Source organism: Amblyomma mixtum, chromosome 2 (assembly GCF_055824585.1).
Source record: "Amblyomma mixtum isolate Tamu chromosome 2, ASM5582458v1, whole genome shotgun sequence".
Lineage (NCBI taxonomy): Eukaryota > Metazoa > Arthropoda > Arachnida > Ixodida > Ixodidae > Amblyomma > Amblyomma mixtum.
In genome coordinates, this window is record NC_143013.1 from 92,837,234 (window position 1) to 92,857,404 (window position 20,171).

Genomic DNA, 20,171 nt, shown 5'->3' on the forward strand with positions numbered 1-20,171 from the left:
CCAGTGAAATATTGCTTTCGCACTAGAAGAGATACTCTTATTTGTACCTGCTTGAGGCTGCAACAACACAACAGTCCAGCCTCCTGCTAGTAAACAGGAGCAGGCAGAAAAAATCTGTTTTGCAGGAACAAAAGAAATATGAACTACGCTGATAGCATGAAAGAGACCAAACGGAGTAATCGCCTGCTCTAATAGCGTGGTCTGCACAAAGTTGTCTACCAGGACAAGAGTTCCACTTGTCCCTTTTTAAACTAATCTGCATTGATGACATTACTTTTGCTTAGAGCGCCGGAAAGTGCACCCATATAAAGAGCAGCATTGTCGACGCTAAGTCGGAACGTCAAACAGCACAGCACATTGCCCTCTTTTGGCGTTGCCTGATTGCGTTGCACAGCATACTTCCTCATGGACCATCTTTCTCGATGACTTTACTGGTATCCCGATGCAGCCGACACCGCAGCAGGTTGTGAAAAAGACGCAAACGATGAGAAGAAAAATGAGGAACGAGAAACGTGAACTTACATTGAAAAACAGTGCTAATGCCCCAGTTCGTGCGCTGCCAAAGGCCGTCTTCCGTGAAAAGGCCACTTACCTCCTGTGGCTTCGCGATCGGCCGCCCGATGCGCCATGTCACCCCTATTAGAGCCCGTAAACATGCCTTTCGTTCTCACTGATGCGGCTGCTTGTTGAAAAACATAAAAAATGTCTGTAATTTTATATAAAATATTAAAGGCTACATTCCTACCGACAACTGCGGCAATTTTCGGAGCTGTCAAGTTAGTACAGTGCATATTTATTTATTTATTTATTCATTTATTTATTCAAAATAGCCCCAAAGGCCCTCATTTGAGGGTATTACTTTGATGGTATAATTCTAAGAAATTAAAATTCCAAACAGACTGCGCGTGTGCTCGAGTGGCTTCAAGGTGAGGTGGGACACAATATACTAAAGCGCATGAGGACTATAGCCTATTTTTCGCTGCTACGGCCGCCGCGCATATATCAAAGTAAACATGCGATCACGCGAGTTACATGGCACCAGGTTTGTGCGTTCGTATTTTATTCCCATTCTCCTAGCTGTACGAGTGACGGAAACGAACAGGAAGTGGCTCGAGCATCCGGCAGACTCGGGGCAGATGTTCTGTGGCAGAGAAGCTTGCATGGAAGCTTATAAATTATAAACACGGAGGATTGTGCAGAGCTAGTGCCAGGGTGGGTCAGGAGTCGCTGCCATGTGACCTGCCTTCATTCTACCGCTTTTTCCTCGCGGTCTCTTCGCTATCGCCATCTTTCGTCTACCTATGCGCTCTGCATTCGATCTATTTTATTATCCGATGCGTTTGTTCGCTGCGTCCCACCAAGGCCGACGCAGAGGCACGCCGTTCAACGCAGGAACAGGCGCCGAAAAGCTACCCCTCTAGAAATGGTCACACACCTCGGTGTTCAGCGCAGCATACAAGAGGAGGTCGAAGAAGACACGACATGTGACTGCAAACACAATTCCGAATTATTCAAGACCGAATGCGCTTCCTTTCTTTGTCCGCGCCTTGTGTGCTGCGCTGAATTTCAAGGTTTCAACATACAAACAGTAACACAGAAATTTGGGCTTGTTGGTTCGTACTTCTGACCATTACCGCAACAAGACAAGGGATCAGAGAACGAGTAGACAGAGACAGCGGCGAAAGAGTAGACACACGCACACTACAAATAGGCAGTACAAATAGGCCTTGCTATTCGTGCTAATACCCAAGAGGTACATTCTAGGGCACATACTTCCCCTTTGAGTGCTGTCTGGGAGCGCACGAGTTTTCTAGCATTGGGCTGTAACAGAAATGTGTACGTCGAATTGCACTCACATAAAAAGAAGCAACATTGTAGATTTTTATTAAAAGTGATAATCTATGATTTTAAAATCGCAGCAAACAAGTTATATACAGAACAGCGACGCAACGACAGGTTCCTCTGGCTCAGGAGATAAGTTTTAAATATAACATAAGTTTCAGTGTAATCACGTATGCGTTCAAGCATAAGTGGGACAAACATTTTAATTAATACAATTAAACCCTTAACACATTAAATCGAACATACAATCAAGCGCTCAAACCTTGAAGAAGGAAGAGAAGGGGCGAAAGAATGGCTAAATACGAATAGTGAACTTTTGAAAAGAGAAGCACCATACACGTACTTCATCCTAGAGATCACCCAGAAAGATTTCGTGAAGTGACCTCACCGTCGACCACTTTGAGCCCAACGCCCAAGTACAAATAACATTTGAGCAGCGAGATTCTGCAAAAGAGCAGACCGTGACTCGTGATATCTAGTATAATAAGCCCCGATAAAAGGGCACTATTTTTAAAACAAATTGTGTCTAAAATTCGCATACAAAACCTTTTCTGTCGCAGTTCCCCCTCATCAGTAATATGCAAATAGCGTAAACGTCTCACGGAGCGTTGAACATTTAGAGAGAGATAAAATACATCTAATCTTAACGTCAACTAAATGCTTCGGCACGCAAGACCTGTGTATTATAATCTATACAAAATAGTTCTGCCAAGTGGACAATGATAGTGATTTCACTTCACTTGAACGCAGATGGTTTTTATACAATATTTTTTTTCTAGTATAGTCAACACAACGTACCATATCCCATTGCTAGTTCCAGGAACTTAAAAGGTGGTGGTGGTGAAAAGCATTTATTTAGTAATTTACGGAGAGGTGCTCGGGGAGAGGCCCCTAATGGGTCTCACCCCTTACAATATTAGGCGGAGTCCCTCATTCCGGGATCCCGTTGGTCGAGACCGCTACACAAGTCCGCCGAACCAGGGCCTGTTGGGCCGATAGTTCCTGCCAGCTGAGCAGGGCCGCGTCCCAGACTTCTCGGGTAGGGGAAGGGGTGATTGGGGGGAGAGAAGGATATTTCTGTGGGGAGGTGGCCGACACCTTCCACATGGTTTGGGCATGCAGAACTTAACAGATGCACTGTAACATGGCGTTTTGTGCCAAATACCGAGCGATCATCCGAATGTCCGAAACCTCACTCACAGGTCGTTTAAAACATAATTATGTGTTTCTATAGGTACCTAGAGGCGACAAATTATCACAGTACCAACGTTACTGTAATATGCCACCGTCGCAGTGTGATTCTCACTTTGGCCCTATCTCACTTTGACACTTTCGTACGGAGCATGAATTCTTGGCATCTTGTGCGCTCTTTATCTCCGAACCGCATGTCGGGTCATTTCACGCCGAACGCATCGCACTTGTGCTCGACCCTTCTCGATTTCTACCATCTATGGCACTTCATCGTTCTTTAGACAGTGATTTGCCTCAATGGCTTCAGAGCATGCGACAGCTGTTTAAATTTTCGAGACAAATGGAAAACTACATGTTGCCAAAAATGTTTTAAAGTTATGTTGTCTTTTACGCAACTAAATTTTACTGAAAAAAGTAAACGCAATGTACCTTTTAATCAACGAGCTATAATTATTGGGTGTGAAGTTCTTGTGCATATTTTCTTCGTTATATTTGCGAAAATGTAACATTTTTACGCTTCCTCCAAGAGACGTGCACGATGTTTGTAAACAATATAAAATTCTAGTTCGGTTTTCTGCGATATGCACAATTTAACAAACATATGAGAAGTCGAGCAGATCAGATTGATTTGAAAAGAAAAGTTGTATTAAATTATAGAAAAGCGAGATTAGCCAGCTTTATTTGTGCGATGTCAGTGCGTGTTCAAGAACCCCAGGTGGCCGAAGTTTCCGGAGCAATTCATTATGGCATCCCTTTTGAACTTTAAATCGCCACAAACCTTAAACCAAATTACGTAGTCAGGTGTTCCAAGTGCACATACAAGCTGCACCATATTTCAGAGGTAACCTGATTATACCTATGCTGACCTGTTTTTATGAGAGTGTGGTTTGTTTTAGACGAGAAAAAGAGTATGACGTTCAAAGCCGTAACCACCCGTAATTTCTATCCCGTAATGCCACACCACTACATGGCACACTCTCACCATTCGCTAAGAGTCATACGCCAGCCATTTTGTGTTGTTTTAAAAGCACGCTCTGATAGCTGAGGAAGCATGTTGCTTCCTGTCTAACGAAGGGATTTTTTGCGGTCACTGTCAGTATATGCTCTTGGTCTTGCCAGGGAGGCTGCATAACACGATCAAATGGTAGTGCCATGTTCACGCGTTTTATAGAAGCTCTGGTTACGTTTTCATGACTGTAAAACTTGCACCTTGGAGCTAAGACTCTCGGGACACAACTTCTCATGTAAGTGCGTTGCAGCAATTAGTTAACAGATACGAACAGGTCATGTACTCTATATCGGCAATAAAATGTGTGTGGGCCGCGTAAAAAATATCGGTTCACTTAACCGTGACTAACGGCATGTTGGTTTAATTGCATGAGACGAGTCAACCTGACAAACTAGAGAGAAGTCGTACTGGCACCAAATCTGTGTTGGTACACTTTGGGGTAGCACCGAAGCTGTGGCTTGATAATGAAGCAAGGGGGCTCTTATACATTCCGTTCTTTGACCACCCAGGAAAATTGACCGTCGAGATAACCAGCCGTTTTGCTGCTTCGTGCTTATTCATAGCCGCCGACTAAGGCTTTTCCGGAACTCGACATTAAATACAGTATCATGTGAATGAAAAGACTCGTTCAATTTCTGGAGATAGTCAATAGACTCATTATGTTCAAGTAATATGTTTTATATTTATGGAGGCGACATAACTATGTGACTGAGACATAACATGTGCCATAGAGGAAATTTAAACTTTAAAATGCTCACTAGGACAGCATTCTCACTAGGACACACCTCCGCACCGGACTGCGCTCGATGCCTCGCAGGGACGGCAGAATGTCATATTCTGTACTTGGAATACGGGGTGTATTGCATCTTTCCTATTATTATTCAAAAACCCGACAACATCTACTGACTACGAACGAAAGGTGGGAAGAAACAAGAGAAGAGATAGCGCCGCGCTCAGTAAGATTCCCGAGTAGATTGATACAATGCGCACCGCACTGCTCGTGTAAACGAGAAACAAGAAATGCGCTTGTGCCGGCCACGATCAGGGCATGGCAGCGAAACGCGTTAACGTTTCAGTACACGGCAGAGCTAAAATCTTGAGCAGTGCCGTCGTCACGTTTTGGAGTGCATATATATTGTTACGGGGAAATACTCTTTACATTTATTTACAAGCCGTTGGTGAATAGTTCCTAGCAGGGAGCACCAACGCGAACAGGAAGCACCATCAACCTCTTCTTCTTCGTTCGTTCCTTTCACGCGGTAGTCCTCTTCGTCTTCCACGTCCACTGCGTCGTAACAATATATATATACGAAGCAATGAGTTGTTCTCATTGTTGCGTAATTCCTACCGGCTACCTACAACATTTTCGAATCTATCAGCTCAAGCAAACACGCCTGATTAGCAGTATCTGTTAAAAAATCAACGTACGGGTTAACGAACATTACAATTTGATGTTAAACCATAGTAGCCTACTGATGGAATGGCTGAGCGTAAGAAATGTGTCCACTAATCCGCGACGAGGTCGGTACATGAGAATTACAACTGAATAAGGATAAATCACAGCAAAAGTCAAAATCTTCACAAACTGTGGGACATTTCGGAAGAAGAAGTCCGTATTCATTCTTATAACGTACGGAGGCACGACGTCAACGTTTATTTTCCCTAAATACAGATAACTGAGAGAAACTCTTCATACCCTGCTGGTTAGGGACAAATCTCTCCAGACCACCAACTACAAATGCTCCGACGCATCCACTTATATACATGCATCACATCTGGCGGCTGTTAAATCTACCGTCTCCGACCTTCACACAAATTTTCCGGCACCTATGCTAATTCCGAGCATTCCCTGCAATCCTGCCTCATTTCCGTTCAATCCTCCCATTACCGACACTCCTCTTCCCGAGCGTGGGTGGCGTAACTAGCCTGGGAGCAGCTGAGAGACCAGTTTGCTCTTGTCGCCCTGGTGCAGGATATTCTCGAAGCTTAATGCTGTGTCGTAATAAAGTTCTCTCTCTCTCTTATCGCCGTCTCTTAACTGCTAGACAACCGCGTTTGATGTATATCACATCAAACCAGCTCAAGATAGGTGCCAATTTTTGCCCTTTTCTAAGGCTTTGTGCGCTTGAATAGCGCAAGCAAACAATTTGTCAGTAACAAACGTCACTTAGAAAGGTGTTAGGGGAATCAGTAGTGTAATACATCTTAGTGACTAAGTAAAGTAAGCAACGTTCTCAAACTATGTGCTCTTTGCATTGTTCAAAATCAATCATTATTGCCCGTGAGCCCCATGTTTTTTTCTTCTGAAGACCCGAGGATCTTCTGAAGACCCGAGTTTTGGCCACGTACTCTTGGTTTCGCAAGCTAAAACAGCTTTTTGTTTAGTGCACTCAGGTTACGATAGAAATGACTATTTCTGCAGCCATCCCCACTTATTGAGCTTCGTACAAAGTACTTTTGTAGATCGATTAGAAAAGCTTATCAGTATGATAGGCGATTTATTCAAGGGCACCGACAGGTGACACAAACTATTCCGATCACTCTCATTTAGGTGGGAAGCGTGAGTGTTTCCTTATACTTTTTGAAGTATTCAGCTTCTTTCTTTTCTCTAAATTGTATCTTCTGTAGCTTCATATTTTGGTGCGTGCTGTACTGCTGCAGGCCATCTGACTTTTAAAACAACTGAATATTTCTTTCATCGGCAAGTCCGTCCATTTTAGAAGCCTCCACCAAGTGATCCTATTTGTGTGAGAAGTGCACAACGAATATTTTTAATGTAGGGAATGGTTTCTTTTAGTTCCGGCAAGTCTCCCTCCTAGCTGACATGTGTAGTCAGACCCTTCTAATCCCAGCAAGACGACCAGGTGAAGTTTCTGGAAAACAGTAAGGATGCTTACCGCCAATATGCAGTGTGCACGAATCAGACTCGCGCCATATCGAACACGTTGGCTTTTCCTCCACTTAATCATTTTTTGTGTTGAACATTTGTTCCCTCATAAAAGAACATCCGTCTACGCGGTATAACTGACAGCATTCAACACATTTCACAGCTTCCTCACACCGCATATTCCTCACTACGAAAAGGTCAAGCTTAGACTGTTACGGTAGCCATGAAATCAATACGGAAAGCTAGAGTAGTAGTACAGATAGCAATATAAAGGGTGTTTGTCCTTTCCACAAGACGTTTCACAATTTTTCAAAAAGCTTTTTGAATTAGAAAATCACTTTCTTCAAAACACCATTGTCAGCGGTGTACTGGATCAAAATACAGCTAAGACGTGCTAACTGGCAGACTGGTGAATAATATTGAAAAGATAACTTTTAACTATTACCGTTACGCTTCTAGATTATTAAGAGGCGTGTATACCGCCGTAAGGAACATCCATATGAGTTTTTAGAATTTCGAAAGCGCGGCTACCGTCACTGCTGTGGCCCAAATAATTTTGGCCATTTCGGCGAGTTACATGCACTGGAGAGGTTGCTTTTCCTACAAGCATCTCGAAAAGCATTTATTTTGGCTCCATGTAGCAAAAATTTGTTGCGCCAAAGAACCGACGGTAACATTGTATTCTAAAATGAAAACACTATTACGTATATTATTTACGGTGGGCTACACGCCCGTCAATAATTAGGAAGCCTAACAGTGATAAATAAAATGTTTCTTATGCAATACTAGTTAACCATCGTGCTGGTAAGCACGTCTTAGCTGTATTCTGAAGTACTAGAATGGTGACAGTAGTATGCCAAAATAGCGCTCTTCTAAGTCAGAAAGCCTATTTTTAAGCATTGTAAAGAGTTAGGTGAAAAACTCTGCATACTGATCAACCGAAGTTCACAACCAACCTCAGTTTAGAAACATATATGATAGCGTGTTTTACAAGACGCGCTGCCGTCACTGCAGCCTGACGTAATCCTTCGTTATGTGAAGGAAGTAAAAATTCGAAATTTTCCAATTTTTGCTCCTTACCCTGTTTAGTGGGTAAGGAGCAAATATTGGAATAATTCGAAATTGCATGCGGAAATTGCGCTATTGCATGCTCCTTACCCTATAACGAAGGTAAGTTACCATCTTACAAGGGTAAGGTGCATGCTCCTTAGCCTCTAATGAGAGTAAGGAGCATGCAGTAATCTCTATGTATGTAATACCCTCTAACGAGTGCCATTAGGTATAAAGTGAAGTGAGGTGAAGTAAAAGTTTCAACACATGTAGTTAAAAGGGCAACGTCAACCCTTAACCACCTACAGCGATAGATTCTGGTTTTGGGAGTATCTAGGGCTGGAATATTATTTTAAAATATCTGAGAGGAACGCAGCCCTGGCATATCTCAATTCCTACCAATATTTTGCTAGAGTTTCGTATTGTACTAAAACATAAAAATGGTAAAATTTTTAGCTTTCTATTAAACACCAGGAGCTTTTAACTAACGCTGCTGAAGTCAGTGTTGTATGTAGATTTTTTTTTATGAAGGGCATATATTTTGGCAGCAATCATTATTACCCACAGATATGGCTTACGAAGCACACGATTCCGCTCCTTCAGGGCACTGCTGGGCAAAGTAACACATTAAATACACGGCTTTAGCGATTGCCTTTCAGTGGAGGTGAAAAGCAGAAGAAATGCTCAGAGAATAATGCTCTTGAACTGATATATATTGATCTCAAACGGGATCTCATGAATAAGCGTACGGTTTGCCGAAGCTCTCGGATGGCATGGTGAAGTGCGATTGTTTTGCCAATAACTCATTTTTTAAAGTTATGTTTTATCAATGGGCGTCTTACGGTCAACATCTCCATAGTAAACAAAATTATTTCTGGATGTTTTTGCCTTGTTGGTGATGATGATAATGGATTTTCGTGCCAAATAGCGCCAAACACAATGTATTTCTTCATGACAGGTCAGTAATGACGTGTAATGAAGTTTCTTCATCAGAGGTCTTCTTCAGTTTCTTAAAAGTTGCATAGCACCGACGTAGGTGTATAGAGCTTGAATGTTAATGGCATGTGCTTGACTGTGTTTTAAAAAAATGTGTACAGTGTTAACAAGGAGGAGGGGGGAGGTGGGGATTTTGAGTACATGCCCACACCATGTGGAAGATATCACAGGTCTCCCCACAGTGTGGGCACCGCCCATCCGTGTTAGGATCGTAATGCTTTAAGATTGCAGGACAGAGTAGAGTACCTGTCTGCAGGCGCCTTAAAGTTCGCTCCTCCGTCTTACTCAGACCCTTTGCAGGGGCCGGGAAAAGGCGGTGGATGTCGCTATAATGCGTTATAATTTCCTTGAATCGCAGCAGCGGCTGGTTAGTCTCCGAACCAGAAGAGCTGGGATGAGGAGCCCGGTGAGTAAGCGCTCGGGCAGCCGCGTCAGCGGCCTCATTACCTCGTAAGCCCTGTTGGCCAGGAGCCCAAATGATTCTTTTGGGTGTTGGATCAGTGGCAGTCCGTCTTAGAATGCAAGCAGCTAAGGGGGAGATCTCCCCTGCCAAGTAGTGATCACATGCTTTTCGGGAGTCCGTAATGATGATTCTCGAATTGGCGTGGGCGCATTTAATTCGGCTCGCATTGAATTCGGGGCTCGAAAAGAGAGTCCATCAACGTGCATTTCCTGGTGAACGACAGCGGCCGTGTAAAATCTCGTGGGCGATGGGCCTGCTACGTCTACATAATATACACCGGGTCGGGAGCCGTGTTGTCTCTCAAGAGCCCGAGCCCGCGCTTGTCGCCTGTTTACGTGCATGTCGGTGTCCATGTTAAGGGGGAGCGGGGAAATCCAGAGCATATGGCGCCACAGTACTGGGATACGCTCCGCCTCCTCTGGAGTGAAGTCGTGTTGGATGTGTAAGCGGTTTAGCAGGCGGCGCCCAGGGGCCGTCTGCATGAGCCGCGTGTATTGGTTCACGAGGTGGGCCTCCCGCAGCTCCTGGTAGGAGTTTAGCACCCCCAATGCCTTGAGTTTCGCATTAGAGGTAGCCACCGGAAGATCCAGGGCTCGCTTAGTTGCCTTGCGGATGACGGCGTCTATTCGCGCCTCGTCTTGCTTAGTAGTGCGGAGATATGGCACGGCGTAGAGGATCCGGCTAGTCACGAAGGCATAGACGAGCCGAAGCGCGTCCCTGCCCCGCAGACCGCCCCGCTTGTTGGAAACGCGGTGGATCATGCGCCCTACCTGTTCGCCTACTCTCTTGAGTTTCAGAATGGTGGAGTCCGGTCTGAGTCTGTGGTGAATGAAAAGGCCCAGAATACGGAGCTCCTCCACCTCTCTAATAGGACCTCCTGACAGAGAGATGTGAATTGCTGTCCTATCCTTTGGGTTCGCTCTGACATGCAAAAGCTCTGATTTCGCTGGAGCACATTGGAGCCCACAGTCAATAGCATACGCATCGACTATGGAAGCGGCCTGCTGAAGGCGGGCCTCCATGTCCCCAAGGCTCCCCTCAGTGGTCCAAATTGTAATGTCATCTGCATATAACGCGTGTTGAATGCCTTCCACCCGGGCCAGTTGGCTTGGGAGGCGCATCATAGCTATGTTGAACAGGAGCGGTGATAACACCGCTCCCTGAGGGGTACCCCGTGTTCCCATCATGTAAGGGCCGTATTCCTCGCCCTCAATCCGAAGAAAGGCCTGGCGATTAGTCAAGAAATCTCTTACATACGCGTAGGCCCTAGCCCCACAATCGGTAGAACTCAAGTTGGCCAGGATGCTTCCGTGTTTAACATTGTCGAAAGCCCCTTTCAGATCAAGGGCGAGGATGGCTTTGTCATTGTGTTGCATAGTTGTGGGTCGTATTACATCCCTGTGCAGCTGGAGAAGGACATCCTGTGCAGACATGTGGGGGCGAAACCCGAACATGGTGACTGCAAAGAAGCCCTTACTCTCCAGGTATGGAGAGAGGCGATCCCGAACCATCGTCTCCAGAAGCTTGCCCGCACATGAGGTCAGTGATATGGGCCTCAGGTTGTCCGTATTCACGGCCTTACCTGTTTTAGGGATAAACGTCACAAGTGACGTTTTCCACTCGGGAGGGAGTGGACGCCCGTCCCAGATCTGGTTGATGTATTCTAATAAATGGAGGTAGGCTGAGTCCGGCAGGTTCGCCAACAGGTTCACTGTTATGTGATCCCGTCCCGGAGCCGTACCCCGGCGCATTTTTGCTAAGGCCGCCTTAAGGTCGTGCAACTCAAAAGGTGCATCAAGTGTTTCATTAGGCCTGCCAGAGTACATGTACTCAGGCCCAGGCGGGTCCTCCGTACGACAAAAATATCTGTCGCACAGAGTGTCCGCAAGTTGCGCCGTCGTACCTTGATACCCTTGCAGAGCCCGCCGGAGCTGCTTTTGCGTCTCACCTCTCGTTTGAGAGGGGTCGATTAGACTGCGAAAGAGACGCCACGTCCCCTTCGAGCTCATCTGATGAGCTGCGGCGTCGCAGCGTGCTATCCAATTTGAATCTGAGAGTTCGGCAGCATACGCTGCAGCTTGCTCTGTGAGTTTTACTATGCGGTCGCGTAATTTGCGATTAGTTTTCTGCTTTTTCCACCGTTTAGTTAAGCTCCGGCGCGCCTCCCACAAATGCAGGAGGTGGGTGTCCACTGCGGGGATCTCTTCGGTGGCAGCTTCAGCCACAAACCTTGCCTGAGCAAAAAAGGCGAGGCTTCTGACATCTAAGGAAGGAAGCTGAGCCACATCCTCCCCAATGAGAGAGGCTGAGGTTCCAAAGAACAAGATTTTCCTCTATGAGACGCCTACATGAGTTAGGTCCTTTTACCTGCACTCTAGAAATCCCTTATTTAAGTGTTGTATAAACGAAATTGTTTCCTCCTTGTGGGGCTTCTACCTCGGTCGCGTCCCCCTCTCAGGGTCAGAACCACTCGGCTAGCCCTAACTACGACTGCTACCGCAAAGAACAACCCACGCAACATACGGAAAGGGTACTAGGAAAGTAGTTTCTCAGGGTCTCACAAATGGGGCTCCCTGAGTAGCGTAAGGAACAAAAAGGTATCCGTGGCGGTTCAGCAGGAATGCAAAGAGGAAGGCTTTGAGTGCGTCGCCGCCGCTCCGCTGACCGTCGGTTGTAGTCCAGGAGAGCCACGGGAGCGAGTTCGTGGTGCGCCATACGGAAGTAAGTGTGATTACCCTGTGCTCTTATTCATACTCTTGGAGTGGCACCCCGCCCATATCAGTTAGAGAAGTGTATGGAACTTAAGGGAAATAAATAGCGCACAAGAGAAGACGGGACAAGCGAGGAGACACAGACAAGCGCTAACTTTCAACGTTAGCGCTTGTCTCAACGTCAATGAGTGCGTCTGTGTCTCCTCGCTTGTCCCGTCTTCTCTTGTGCGCTATTTATTTCCCTTAAGTATGTCATACCAACATGCCCAAGCCTCGTCTCTTCTGAGAAGTGTATGGAACCGGCGAACTAATGTAGTGTACAGAAATTCACTATGAGAACAAGATCACACTACCGACTCCTCTGCGTTATTCCCCCTGCACGCTTACAAAAAGCAATCTGTGTCGCTATGCTCTTTCATCTCTTCCCGAATGTAAATGTGTGATTGGTATTTGTGCGCAAACGCACACGCATGACAGCGTTTCATGGAGAATTAATGCCTTTTGGGGTGACAACTGGAGATTGCCACTGGCCATCAACAAAGAAACATCATGAAGTTTGTGATATATCCCTCTGCAAGTGTGTGTGCAGGAAGCCACCCAGCATGCGTTGATGCCTGTTGCCGTAAATTGCACTTTGTGAATCTGAACACTTTTGCGATGAGTGCGTCTGCAAGAAACTAGGTGTGCGGCACACCCGCCCAGCTTTCGCTCTTGACACCGGGCCTGTGTCTGTCTAACACGACTACATTCCTCGTTCATGCCTGATTTTGCTGCCGCAGGCCGTGCTTTTCATGGGACGAGAGTGATGTCGTGCTAGTCGCGTCTTCAATCGTGCACGCTTCAGGGTTTTCCTTCGCAACTTTTGGTGTTCTTCTGGGCTCTACTGTAGTCCTGACGTCAGGATGTGCCAGTGTGCAACGAGTCAGCGACCTCGCCAGCAAGTATAAGGTGCTACGCAGCCACTTTTTCTTACCATTTTTTTTTTTGCTTACAATTGTTTCTCTATTATGTGGTTGTCTATTTCTTATGCACGGCGTATTCTGTTTGGAATTTACACCATCTGTAACACGAGTTTAATTGAGGTGTCATTGCTGCTTTTATGTGCTTTTTTTCTTAGTAAGAGCCAGTGTTTCACCTGGTGTTTCGGCTGATGTTTCGTAGGGAGCGGCGGCCCCGAAGACGACACTTCCATGTATGCACTCGTAGTGTCAATGTGATATCACGCCATTTGACCGGCTGTGTATATATGTACTGTTCTTGCTCAGCACGCCCTACCCAAAGTACAATGCGTATGAACCGTTCAGCGTTCTTGCAGCCCTCGTACCGTCTACTTAGTGCCGACCGCCTGAGCTCACTGCTAGTAGGCTGTGGACTAAAGGCGGCGAGTCTGCTACCGATGTATAAAAAACAACGGGTACGATTGAAACTCATTGCAATGTTTCACAAAGAGCCCCAGTTAGAATCCGAAATCAATAATTAGTTTTCGCATATCGTTCTCATTGCATCTTCGTTTCGAGGTAACAGTATTGAAGACGATGCGAAGAGGACAGCAGTTATGCTTTCAGCAATAGGTTCAAAAGCAAGTGATCTGTGAAGTGAAAGTCGCGCGCAATAAAAAATTGTAAAGCTTACGTCCGCCAAGAGTGCAAGTTCTGGAAGATTATATGCACTAAAGCGGCACGAGAGGGAGCAGCACTGCATGTTTTTCGCCACGTGCCTTCAGTAGGTGGTGCAGGAGGTGTGTAATTTAAAGCCTCAATTTTTGCCTATATTTTAGGTGTGAAATAGCGCTTATAGTTTCTGTTCGCTGCAAACACAACCGCCACCCTGCGTAGTCACATTTTAACCGAGCACTAGCATCAAGTTTACTCCAAACGCCTTTCTTTCCGTAATTAAATAACTTAGAAGTAGTTAACCTACTGTTGCTACTGTTAGTGCACATAAAAAGAATGAATTCTCATAGGCCTATTATCACCTGCCACCGCGCTTGTTATTTCGTCTACAGCTGTTGTCCTTCGGTCAATCGATGACACCTTTACCTGAATTCGTCCTTTTGTCGTGAACTGCTCAGTTGCAGAAAGCGCGCCTTCTTGGCTGATCTCGCTGAAGCTCCGAATCGAGGAGTGCAACACATAGGAAATTGGGGCACAACTCGACGGTTTGTTACTTTGGAGTCCACTAGTATTTAATGAATATAAAAGACGAGTTTAGTCATTACGACCAGCCTAATGCCTCCTACAGTTCAACTTAAGGAGGACAAGATTGGCATCTTCTAATTAGGCACAAAAAAACTACGAAATAAAGCCTCAGGGATCGAGAATGTGCTTGAAAAATCATGGAAATCTGCACGCTACAGTTTTCAAAACTATGTAGGTCAGTGTAACTGCTGGCCAAGCTAACGCAATTTCGCAATTATTAGAACTGGGAATTAGTCGTATCTTAAGCAAAGATTAAGAACTTTACTGTCAGGTGTTCTGAAGAATAAATATTTTAGCACCAGACTACAGGCGCTCACAATTCACAGCGAGAAATCACAATGCTCTAGAGGTACTGAATTTAACAATACTTAGAGTGCTTGCTCCAAGGCTCTGCGCCTGTTTTCCCGCTAAGATAGTCTGGACGTGAATAATGAATGCGGACTAGCGTGCAGGAGACAAGAAGACACTCCTGACTGACGAAAAAAGCACTAATGCCATCAAGTGTTTTGGTGATCTTAGAACGGCCAACCGCAGAACAGTAAATAAAACGATGTATTATTAAAGACAGCAACGCACTAAAATGTATTACCAACATCTACATCGCACTCTCTACTGCGGGTGAGCACGGCTGCAGTGGTCAAATTTCGGTCGAGGCGAAATGTTGGATACCGGGTATTGTGCGATGCCAGTGCACGGTAAAGAACCCCTGGTGGTGCAAATTATCCTAAGCCCTCCTCGTCCGTCGTAGCCTGAGTCGCTTTGGGACCTCGAACCCATTAAACTGAACCAAACCAGCTCTTTCACAACAGATTTTGACAATGGAGCAGGCTACGTGTTCAATGATGCCAGTAGTTACATTAAAGATCTAGTGTTTATGTACTACGAATCGAGCCAAATCGCATGTCTTTTAACATGCCTTAACAGAAGAGCAACAACTGTGACACTAAAAGAGAAAAAAAGTTGCGGTGAAAGCTGCAAATCCAAAAACAAAAATCATCAGAGACACTTAAGACTGCTTACTTGTGCGAATGCAAACGCATGTTATGGACGCAAGACGTCGACGGTTGCGGTCTGCGAACTAAGTTTATTTCATGCGATCAGTGTTTTTTTTTCGAATCCCTGACACACCACTCGAATCCCCACCCACACACGCACACGCTCGCGTATGACATCATCCAAAACGCTGTACGACGAACGAAGTAGTGATTTATGAGGAAAAGAAATGTCGCAGCAACTTCTTGATGGACGTCTCCACCCCCCGTTGCATGACAATTTCGATCCGAAAGTCTGGGAAGGCATCCCTGCTACAGTGTAGCCTCCAACTTGACTAGCTCATGTAAGCTGTACGACAAACGGTTGCGTCACTATTTTGGTACGAATGTGCCGTCGTGAATGGTGCCACATGAAGAGAGGCCAGTGGCGTGTATACAGCATGTTTCACCTTAGATTTTACACAATTTTTAAAAACAGCCTTTTGGGGTTAAATGAGCGCTTTTGTCGGCATAGCAATGTCAACGGTGTAGAACATCAGAACAAAGCAAAGACGTGCAAACTAGCAGGTTGGTTAGCTAATAGTTAATGGTTAACACTTTACCTATCAATGCTAGACTCCTAAAGTATTGATGACGTGTACCCCACCGTTAGTAATATTCTCATCAGTTTTTAGAATTTTCAAAAATCGCGGTTGCCCTCGGCGCTGTGGCCCAACAAATTTTGGCTGTTTCGACGGGGTTACGTGCACGTGAGGGGTTGCTGTCCCTGCAAGCTTCTCCAAAGCCCATGTATATCAGCGCGATGTAGCGAAAATTTGATGGGCCACAGCGTTAAGGGTAACCACGTTTTTGGAATTCTAGAAACAGATATGGATATTTCTAGTGGTTCGCTACACGCCTCAATAATTAAGGCTGGTAAATGTAATAGTTAAAAAATTAACTATTCAGTGATAGTTAACCAGCCTGCTAGTTAGCACGCATCGTGGTGGAGCAGCGCAAAGGACGGGACACAAGAAACAAGGAAAGACGTACACAGGCGCTGACTATCAACTGAATTTTTATTGCGAAATACAGAGAATATATAGCAATCATGAGGGGGTGGAACATAGATAAAAGGTTGCTCGGTCACCGGAATCCAGAAGACAGTCACTTCAGTAGATAAAGTATGTTGGTGAATGTGGTGGCGGTGAAAGACGATAAAGAGAAGCGGAGGGTGTGTAGGGCCAAGGCGCGAAATAACGGATGATCGGTAATGAAAGATGAGGTCGCCCAAAAGGGGCTAAAAGCTATAGACAATCAATAACAGAAATAATGGCATTAAAAACATAAAAATCGTTAAGAACATTTAAAAAAACACTTTAGAAACATTAATACCTGGTAGGCTGGGAGGTATGAAGGGCTGGCAATCAAAAAAAGGGCTAAAAGCTCGAAACAACTAAAAGGAGGAGTAAAGGCCTGCGACGAATAAAAACTAACCCTATGTCACAATTAAAAACCCGGGGAAAAACAACACTAAAAAACAGGAAGGGATAAAAAACAAACGCCAAGATTCAGAACCCATGCCCAGCTGTTCTCAGAAAATCCAATTCTTTCTGAGATAAACAAATGGAAGATGAACTGACACAGTGGTCTTTTGCACGACGGATGTTGCAAGCCTCAATTATTTCTCTCGACGTACGATCTCGTCCTTTCCCAATGATTGTACATTGGTTAAAAATTGGGGCGCAGGTTTTGCTTTCACATTTTTTGCAGTGCTTGGCCAGATTTCCAGTGATGGCTATATTACCTACATTATTATTATGTTCTTCAAGTCTGACATTGATGCATCTTCCCGTTTGACCAATGTATTCCTTCCCGCAGGATAAGGGGACAGAGTACACAATACCGGAGGCACAAGGAACGTGGGGATTGCTGTGCGTTTGCCCACAACCACGGTGAACTTGCTGGTTGTTAACTCTCCTGCAGAGAGAGGCGAGCTTGTTGGGCGCAGAAAAAACCACGTCGACGCCTGCGCGTTTCCCAACTTTCTTAAGACCGTGGCTAACATTGTGCAGATAGGGCATAACTACAACATTTCTGCGGTAATCCTCCTTCCGGGTGGGCAAACGTTTTTTCTTTATGCTGCCTGCAACTGATATCAGGAGAGGTAAAGGGTAGCCCGCCGCCAGGAGCCGACCCACCTGCCCGTGAAGACAGTCATGAAGTCGATGTTCGCAGGTTTTTTGAAGCGCGTTGCGGAAGCACAGGCTGATGATGCCTCGCTTTATCAACTTCGAATGTGCTGACGCGTATGAGAGGAGCGGCTTTTTACCTCTGGGTTCGTATGACCAGCAGGCATGCGCGGGAGAAAAATGAAGACGTAGGTCAAGGAACCACCTATGTTCCACCCCCTCATGATTGCTATATATTCTCTGTATCTCGCAATAAAAATTCAGTTGATAGTCAGCGCCTGTGTACGCCTTTCCTTGTTTCTTGTGTCCCGTCCTTTGCGCTGCTCCACCACGATGCAACAGCACCAACTAGCCCAGCAACTTGCTCTTCTGTAGTTAGCACGAATTAGCTCGATTGTAATCTACTACAGCGCTCACAATGTTATGCCAAAAAAAGTGCTCTTCTGTCTGAAAAAATCCAGTTTTAAAAATTGCGTGAGGTCTTGGGCGAAACGCCCTATATATAGTAGAAGAACGACGTCTGTAGGGTCGTCTGACCTGGCTGTGCTCGGCTTTGTGTGTGCGTATTAGGACCCTTTCTGCGCGCGCGCGCGCCCACACACGCACACGCACACACGCACACGCGCGCGCGCACACACACACACACACACCCACACACACGCGCACACACACACACACACACGCGCACACACACACACCCACACACACGCACACACACACACACACACACGCACGCACACACACACGCGCGCACACACACACACACACACACACACACACACACACACACACACACACACACGCACGCACACCACCACCACCACCACCACCACCGGTTTTCTCGTACGGTATTGATGCTTTCGCATTAAAACAATCTAGTGGCCCGTGTACTGTGCGATGTCAGTTCACGTTGAAGAACCCCAGGTGGTCGAAATTTCCGGAGTCATTCACTACAGTGCCCCTCACAGCCTGAGTTGCTTTGGGACGCTAAAAACCCATAAACCATAAAAGATGGAAATGTATCCCGAACCTGCACTGCCGTATCCCACATTGGGCATGAGCTACCTTTGTATGTAATACCCAAGTGTCATGCCCTCTCACGTTTGTTGGTTAGAGAAGATATCAAAACCCCAATATTGTCGTACCGCGTTCGCACACGCGATGTCAGCACAAGGAAACACTACAATCTCTTGTAACGCGTTTAGGCAATTCCTACGCAGGATTCCTAACCTTTAATGCAGGATTCAAATGGAGGTGAACATTTTCGATTTCAGGAACTGAAACCCTCCCAAATAATAAAAAGTTGACGGCTGGCTAAAGCAGTGCTAATGTTTCGACAACGGGGCTTGACTCTTCAGTGAAAAAAACGAAGGATCCTCCGTCCCTTTTCCGCATTGTTCACTCGCTACTACACTTTGGCCTGTGCCTTCAATAGTGAACGTTCTACTTCGACTAATGGTCAAACGAAGCTCATAACAAATCGCTGCCATTTAGTTTGTCATTTCAGTGTTTTATTCTCCTTTTCCTTTTCCCAAGCGGCCCGTTTCATATATATATGACTATTCTCCTAAAATTTCTCAATTTTGCGAGAATTTCATGTTCCTGGTCCAGGTACATGAAGTACCTGGACCGAGGTAAATTGCGAGGCACCTCGCAATTTAGGTCCTTTTGTAACGTAAACAAAACTTATTTTATTGCAGGTGACGGCTCTGGCCCTTCTTTCTGCGCACTTACGATCGCTTTCAGGCGAAATGCAAAAGACTGGCAGCCGTCTCGCAGGCGTCCGTCGCATCACCGTCGGCGGAGGCCACTTCACAGAGTCAACCCGCAGAGCTGTGGAGACCGCATTTAGCGACTTGGAGACCATGGCGAATGTGTACGGTATGACCGAGTGCATGGGCATCCTCTGCTCACCCTCCATTCATGGAGCTCGCGGGACGGACGTTGGCTTCCCCGCTCCGTGGTCCGAGATCAAGGTACATTATGCGTGAAGAAAGCGACAACGTGTTGCATGTTTTCTGTTTGCTGTTCAGAGTTTCATTTATGCCTAAATGTGGAAGGAGCAGATGGCGCAGCGGAGACCAAATTGTTTTCTCTTGGCCATGCACCCTCACCTCAAGTAAACACTATTGAGCAGGTCAATCCTTCGTGTTTAATGTTGGTGTAAGGTTGTCCAACTAAACATCGGCTTACATTTCAGGCAGGTGCTACATTTTCGGCACCAAATAACTCGTGCTCCTTCAAACTAAAACTACTCCGTGTGGCTCACCTTTTCTCCACCATCTGGTCATTGAAGGTGGAGTTCAAACTAGAGGAGCGGCCTCTCCAGCCTGAACATCGTTGAAAACCTACGCTCCGTCATGCGGAACTGTCAAACACGTTTGCAGAAATTGCATCGCATATGTGTAACTTTCTTCGAAAAAAATTCGAGCTTTCATTAATTTTTGGATCTTGCACGAGAACACAATGGGCTTGTAACATTAATCGTCACAAACATGTTTAAAGAAACAAAAGGTTGTAATTCTTGGTTAAGGCTCATAGACGGCACGGCGATAATCTTCGAGCGTTCTTACGGAGGCGGTTCTTTTGGCCTTTAAGTTTTCGTACAGCAATCTTCTGTGTTCTGTTACAAAGCGAGGCGATCGAGTTACCGCATTTCTT

General features: G+C 45.7%; 1 protein-coding gene across 1 annotated transcript in view; it reads left to right on the top strand.

Annotated features, from left to right (window-relative positions):
- The window catches only part of LOC149360183 (uncharacterized), a 47,741-nt gene that overhangs the window by 20,311 nt on the left and 7,259 nt on the right, over positions 1 to 20,171 (top strand). The window contains exons 5-6 of the mRNA XM_089572205.1: positions 12,929 to 13,097; positions 19,211 to 19,486. Coding sequence (XP_089428331.1) covers positions 12,929 to 13,097; positions 19,211 to 19,486 — 445 coding nt within the window. The remainder of the gene's footprint in view (positions 1 to 12,928; positions 13,098 to 19,210; positions 19,487 to 20,171) is intronic.